Source organism: Palaemon carinicauda, chromosome 23, assembly GCF_036898095.1.
Source record: "Palaemon carinicauda isolate YSFRI2023 chromosome 23, ASM3689809v2, whole genome shotgun sequence".
Taxonomy (NCBI): Eukaryota; Metazoa; Arthropoda; class Malacostraca; order Decapoda; family Palaemonidae; genus Palaemon; species Palaemon carinicauda.
The window spans coordinates 10,002,114-10,009,613 of record NC_090747.1 but is presented as its reverse complement, the minus strand read 5'-3'; the positions used below and the strand labels follow the sequence as shown (position 1 = coordinate 10,009,613).

The 7,500-nt window shown below is 53.7% G+C and overlaps 1 protein-coding gene across 1 annotated transcript in view; it reads left to right on the top strand.

The window, feature by feature from the left end:
- LOC137617418 (uncharacterized) overlaps window positions 1–2,634 on the top strand; it is a 10,205-nt gene extending 7,571 nt beyond the window's left edge. Inside the window, exons 3-5 of the mRNA XM_068347446.1 lie at window positions 662–1,012; window positions 1,112–2,397; window positions 2,503–2,634. Coding sequence (XP_068203547.1) covers window positions 662–1,012; window positions 1,112–2,397; window positions 2,503–2,634 — 1,769 coding nt within the window. The remainder of the gene's footprint in view (window positions 1–661; window positions 1,013–1,111; window positions 2,398–2,502) is intronic.
- Window positions 2,635–7,500: the final 4,866 nt, after the last annotated feature.

Here is a 7,500-nt window from a genome sequence, read left to right as displayed (position 1 = left end):
TAACCACAACCCCATATTGAAATGAGTTAAAGCTGAAAAGAAGAGGAACAAGGATGGAATTAGAATAGAAATCCATTTTCATAAAAACTCTATCATAATATTAATTTGTTCCGTAACTGAAATACAAACCACACTATTTGATATGGGTATTACTTTCGGCGTAGCTGAAATGACGAACCATTAGAATTTTAACGAGGGTTTACTACCTCCTCGCTAGTTAGCGAGGGGGTAGCCAGGGGTAGCCTGCTACCCCTCCCCCCCCCCCCCCCCCCATCACACACCTGTGATTAGCTCACTTTGCTTTTGGCTCGGGTGACAATCAGACGTGTCTGCTCCAACCCTCGCTTATATGAAAGCCTTTGAATTTTTTTTTTTTTGCTTTTTCTTTGGAAGTTAGCCTCCACCATGCGGAAGTGTCCCGGCTTACCTGACCGCCCTTGCGGAACTTTTATGTCGGCGGTGGACACAGACCCTCACACCTAATGTCCTTTTTGCAGGGGCCAACCGTGTGAAAAAAATAAAGTCTGTGGTGAGTGTAGGGAATGGTCTACCTCCCAGTGGGAGAGGTTTTCCTGGAGCCGGAAGAAGAAGTCCAAACGGGATATTTCTCCTCCAGGGGTTTCCTTGAAGAGAGAAAATCCCAAGGACTCTTCTTCCGTAGCCCGAACCTGCTCCGAAGCTCCCACTCGATCGGTCTCTCCCGAGAGGCCGCCGAGTGGTAGCGTATGCCGTACACACGTTCAGCAACCTCAGGGTTCGGGAGAGGGAGTTGCCTCCCATAGCGAGGCAGCTCCTCCTCCTCCCCCTTGGGAGGATATTTCTGATAACAATGTTTCTAACAATGATTTGTTGCAGCTTTGGGCTTCCTTGGGGCTTCAGCGTTCGCCCTCCATGGAAGCCCTGTTTGACTTAATCAGGTTGGGGGCTGCTGCCAAACAGTCACCGACGGTAGCAGAGGTTGATCCTCTGTCTATCGTCGACGTTGTTGTGGCAGGGGCTTCAGACGAGTTAGGTCAAACCCCTGCTATGGTTCCTGATGCAGCTGAAGGCTTAGTTCCCCCCTCCAAACATCCTTCGTGGGAGGAGCTAAGTCCAACGGTCTCTCCTGCAGGTGATTCTCCCCCTCGGGGGAGTTCACTGACAGAGACTCCTCTTCGGAGGACTGCCGATGGTGTGCCTGATGCCCCCAGGGGACGTATCAGACGGAAAGCTCACCTTCCTCTTCACCGTAGAGGCCTTCCTTCTCCCCACAAGAGAGTTAGGAGGCGCCTTTTTGGTTCTTCGTCTTCGCAGTCCCCCGCTGAGGATCCTCCTCGCCAAGCACCGACCGTTGTAGCTGTATCCCTGGACCTCTCTACGGATCGTTTAAGAGCCCCTTCGCCTGCCAGACCTCCTGACCTCTCATCTCCGTTCCTGGCCGCTGACGCGCTGTGGGCGCTCATGCACCCCGTTATCCAACGGGCACCAGTTGTTTCGAGGCAAAAGGGGCTTTCTCACATTGTGAGTAAGTCCCTTAAGCGCCAGGTATCTTCTGCGCGCCAACGTTCCCCTGCACGCCCACTCGCTATGGCGCGCAAGGACTCTCTTGCTGATCCTGACACTACACTTCAGAAACCACCTGTTCCAGGGTCTACGCGCCAGCGATCTCCTGTGGCTGAGACTATGCACCAGTGCTCTCCTGCTCGCCAACGCTCACCTGCGCGCCAGCGCTCACCTACTCGCCAACGATCTCCTGTAGGCCAGCGATCTTCTCCTCGTCAGCGCACATCTGCGCGCCCTCATCCTGATGTGCGCCACGCTCGCCCACGACCTCCTGCGCGCATACAATCTCCTGTGCGCCCACGATTTCCTGCTCACCAGCGCTCTCTGCCTATGGACCAGCGTTCACTTGCGTGCCAACGTTCTCCTGCGCGTCCACGATCTCCGGTTCTGGGCGATCTCCTATGCGCCATCAGACCTCGCCTGCTCATCAGCCCTCGCCTACGCGCCATCGCGTGCAATCTCCATCATGCGTACCTGTCCCAGCTCCTGCAGTGCGCCCTCCTGCAAGCCCATGCACTAGGGGTATTTCCCCTGCGCGTGTGCACACACCTTATAGAGCTCAGCGAATTCCTGCGTCCACTCGCGAGCGAGCTACCACCTCCACGTGCGCAAGTGCTTGCACACCCTTCGGCGCTCCCTCTGCGTTCGCCAGATCGCGCACCTGCGCTCTATCACCTGCACGCCATCGCTCGCAAGCACGTCAACGCGCCCACTCGCCCACGCGTCATAGATCACCGGCGCGCCCGCGCGCTCCATCACCTGCGCGCCATCGCTCCCCAGCGCGTCAAGGCGCCCACTCGCACACGCGTCATAGATCGCCTGCGCGCCCACGCGCCCCCTAGCATGTGCGTGATCGTTTGACTGCCAGCGCTCGCAGGCGCGCCCCCACCATCATCTCCGCACAACCACGCGCCCGAACGTTCCCCTGAGCGCGAACTAATGAAAATCCCATTGCGCTAGCGCCAGCGTGATTCCCGACGCGATCCCCAGCGCGATTCCTATCGTGATTCACAGCGCGAGCCCCCGCGCGAAGCTACAGGAATGAGAGCCTCCAGGTCGTCATCTTCACGCTCCCCTTCTCCCCCATGCTAGCGCAAATCAGCACTCCCGCAGTAGGCAGAGAATACTCCGGATAGGTCAGGGAACCAACCTTCTTCTTCCCTTTCTTTTCAGGCAGGCCCAGTTGTAGTTTCTACTCCAAAGGATCACCCGATCCCTTTCCTTTCAGAGGGAGTCTCTGACAGCGCAGCTGTCAGTAAGCAGCCATGGTTCGGGCCCCTTGTCAGAGCCGTCATGCAGGCTTTCAAACCTGCCTTCTCTGCGTTGGGCCTTAAATCAATGGCAGCTCCGACCCCACTGAAGAGGATGAGAGGAGTAGAAGTCGTGGTAACTTCTCCCACGGCCAAGCTTGCTCTTCGGAAGTCCTTTAGGAAGGCTCCTCCCACCCCCAGACTTTTTCTCCCTCTCCTGTGGACGAGGATTTTCCGTTCTCAGGGGAGCCTACCGAGGGGAGACATTCTCCCATCGCACCAATGGTAGAAACCCCACCTCGTGCAGGAGAATCGTCCAGGGTTGGGGCGGAGAAGAGCACACAGACGTCGTTGTTGGAGTCCTGTATTCCTCCCAGGAGGGAACCTAAGGACTCAAAAACCATCCTCAAGTCATCTTCAAGGATTCGACCAGAGCCAACAAGACCCGCAGAGAACGTCCACGTGTCCCCCCACGAAGAGCCTTTTGGGACGGGAGACTTTGCTGCCATTTCTCCAGGAGGGGAGCCACAGGAGTCAGAGCATGCCTTCTGGCAGGTTCTGACCCTGATGAGGCATCTCAACGGTTTCCCGCACCCTGAGATTCCTCCTCGAGAGGGCAAGGACGCGGTCCTGGACCTAGTCTTTGGCACTCAGAAACCCGTTGAGGCCAGTGCGGCTTTAGCCCTGGTCCCCAGGGGGTGAAGAGTGCCAGGGATAAGGTTGAGGGCCAGCTCTCCGAACTCGCCTTCTCCAGCCGTTCCACTGCTGGCAACAACCTCCTCCCTCCTCCTCGTATCCACCAGAGGAGGTACTTTGAGATCATGGAGGAGTCTTGCCTAGCTCTCCCTTTGCACCATTCGGTGGAAGAGCTCACCAAGGGAGTCCCTCTAGAGAGGCTCTCTAGCCGGCAAGTGTCTTTCTCGGCAACAGAGATCCTAAGTCAGGAGAAGGTTGCAAAGTGTGCCATGCAGGCTACTTCATGGCTGGACGTTTGGCTGGGGTCTCTTGGCATCCTGTTGCGATCCGAGGACCTGTCTAAGGAGAGCACCAGGAAGGCCCTGGAGACCTTCCTCCTTTCGGGCACCGCACCATTGAGTTTCTGGCCCACCAAGTCTAGAACTTGTGGGCCAATTCCATCCTGAAATGATGTGATGCGGTGGTAGAGAGGTTCCACACGAAGGTCCCAGCCGTCGAGGTCAGCAGGCTCAGACATTCTTCCCTTTTGGGAAAGAATCTGTTTGAGCCTAAAGACGTGGAACAGGCAGCTGAGAGGTGGAGGAAGTCCAACCAGGACTCTTCTACATAGGGCTCTTACATCAAAGCCCTGTAAACCTCCAGCACCTCAACAACCTCGCCCGTCCTAGACGACGAAACCGGCAGTGACAGCAAAGGTAACGGTGTCGAAGCCCTTTCCTGTCAAAGAAAAGAAAGTCAAAAAGTCCTCAAGGGGAGAGAAAAATCCTAGAGGGAGTGGCCGGGCCGCAAACGCTAGGATTGGCAATCCCCCTGCATGTCCACCAGTGGGGGGATGCCTACAAAGTTGCGCAATCAGGTGGCAGCAACTCGGGGCTGATTCCTGGACGATTTCCGTAATCAGTTAGGGATATCGCGTCCCGTTCACAATATCTCTACCTCCCCTGACAGCGGATCCAGTGTCGTTGAGCTCTTTTGCCATGGGATCGGCAAGTGGCCAAGCCCTATGGGCAGAATTCAAGACCATGTTAAAGATGGACGCTCTCCAGGAAGTCGTCGACGGTTCCCCAGGCTTCTTCAGTCGACTCTTTCTTGTAAGAAAGGCGTCTGGAAGCTGGAGACCAGTCATCGACCTTTCAGCTCTGAACAGGTTTGTCAAACAAACCCCTTTAAGCATGGAGACAGCAGACACGATCAGACTTGTAGTGAGACCACAAGACTTCATTTGTACACTGGACCTGAAGGACGCGTACTTCCAGATCCCAGTCCATATGTATTCAAGGAAGTACTTAAGATTCAACCTAGACAACAAGATCTACCAGTTCAAGGTGCTGTGTTTCGGTCTCTCCACAGCACCTCAGGTATTTACCAGAGTGTTCACCCTAATTCCGTCTCCTCCGTTATCTGGACGACTGTCTGATCCTGGCAGACTCGGAGTCAACCCTCCTTCGACACCGAGACAAGCTTCTGGGACTTTGCCAAGATCTAGGGATCATGGTAAATCTCGAGAAGTCTTCTCTGCTTCCAACTCAGCGACTGGTATATCTAGGCATGATATTGGACACCAATCTCCACAAAGCCTTCCCATCAGACGACAGGATAGCAAGGCTGAGGGGGGTCGCAGATCCTTTCCTCAGACGAGAACTTCCAACCCAATCCTAGTTATGTCTCCTCGGTCACCTTTCTTCCCTGGCCAGTCTAGTTCCAATGGGTCGCCTCAGGATGAGATCCCTGCAATGGCGACTCAAGTCTCGGTGGAATCAAGGACACGATTCCCGGGACGTCACGGGCCCTATGGGTCCTGTGGAACGGATGGACCTTCAATGGAGGGTGACAGACGAGAACCTACGAATGGGAGTGGATCTTCTCGTCCTCCCCCCGGATTTGATGCTGTTTTCGGACGCCTCAAAGAAAGGGTGGGGGCCCATGTTCTGAACCACAGGACCTCAAGCCTCTGGTCAGAATCAAAAAAGTTCCTCCACATAAATATGCTAGAAATGAAGGCCGTATTCCTGGCACTTCAACAGTTCCAACAGTACCTGGCGGCTCACTCCGTGGTGGTGATGAGCGACAACAACACGGTAGTGGCTTACATCAACATGCAGGGAGGTACCTTTTCAGAGCAGCTATCTCATCTGGCAGTAGAGATACTGAGATGCACCGAAGTCTACTCGATTCCACTATCAGCTCGTTTCATTCCCGCCAAGAGGAATATGCTCGCCGACAGTTTGAGCAGGGCATCCCAGATAGTGAGTACCGAGTGGTCTTTGGATCGTCTAGTAGCCAACAAAGTCCTGACTTTGTGGGGTTCCCGGACAGTGGATCTGTTCCCGACAGCTTTGAATTTCAAGCTTCTGCTTTACTGCTCCCAAGTCCCGGACCCCAAGGCACTCTGGCAAGATGCCTTCCAACAACAGTTGGACAACATCGACGTATATGCCTTTCCCCCTGTTCTGTCTGATCAGGAGGGTACTCAACAAGACCAGAATATCTGTCAACTTTTCAATGACCTTGATAGCTCTGCCAAGGAATCACGCGGAGTGGTTTCCGGATCTTCTGCAGCTCCTGACGGAACTCCAGAGAGAAGTTCCTCAACGACACGAGCTACTCAAACAACCATACGCCAACATCTTTCACAAAGCCGTAGTTTAGCTGCGGCTTCACGCCTTGACACTATCCAGCATCTTCTCACAGAGAGAGGCTTTTTGCAACAAGTTGCTGAAAGGATGTCTCAACACCTGTGAAAGTCATCCGCAAGGGTCTACCAGGCGAAGTGGAGAGTTTTCTGTGGTTGGTGTAATGGAAGGGTTATCTATCCACTTGATGCCACTATTCCAGCAATAGCGGAGTTTCTTGTGTATTTGCGGGAAGAAATGCGCCTTTCGGTCTCGGCAGCGAAACACTTTTGCTCAGCCTTAAGTCTTGCCTTCAGGCTCAAAGGAATGGACATTTCCTCTCCGCTGAAACTTTCTTTACTCATACGAAGTTATCAACTTACATGCCCTCAGTCGGACGTGAGACCTCCTCCATAGAATGTGGTTTGAGTTCTCAGGTCTCTTAAGAGACCTCCCTTCGAACCATTACGCCAGGCTTCTGATCGCCACCTGACTTGGATGAGGGTGTTCCTACTTGCTTTGGCCTTGGCCAAGCGAGTCGGCGAACTTCATGGTCTCTCGTATGACATCGCCCATTCCAGGGGATTGGGGGTAGGAAACGTTCAGATTCAAAAACTAGGAGTGCCGGACCCTCGGTTCGACACTTTACGGATTTCGAGTCTTCGTTCTGCAACAGATGACCCAGACCATCTCCTACAGTGCCCAGTAAGGAGTCTGAGGCTCTATCTTAAGAGAATAGCTGCAATTCGTCCTCGGGTGCAGGTATTGTTTGTGAGCACCGGAAGAGAGAAGAGGAGGGTCACTAGGATTACTATCTCAAGTGGGATTTGCAGGGTTATCCATCATTCCCTGAATCCCGACCCTCCTCCGTCACGTCGCCCTAGAGCACACGATGTCAGGGGCATTGCTACGTCCCTGGACTTCAAGAAGAACCACTAAGTGATGCAGGTTTTACAAGCAGGGGTTTGGAAGCGTCAGACGACCTTCACAGCCCACTACCTGCAAGACGTGACCAATAGGAGGCTCGATACGTTTTCTATCGGCCCTCTGGTGGCTGCACAACAGCTGGTTTAAGCCATAGGCTCCTTAATGGACAAGTAGCAGAAGGTTGAGGGCATTGTTACCTAGTTTTAGTCGGCATAAATGAAAAGGTATGCCTGACCCTTATTCTTTTCTTCATTCTCCCCTCTCTTGGGGAAAGCACTATCCTGGGTTTTCTGCACAGCTGACCTCAAACCACTGCAGGTAAACTATGTTTCCTTATGTTCCTAGTATTAAGATAATACTGTCACGTCCCCATACACTTACGAGGTGGTATTGGGAACGTCCTATCCTAGAATTCCATCCAGAGGACTTCAGGTCAACTTCCTAGGACGAGTCACATATCATTCCTTCACACA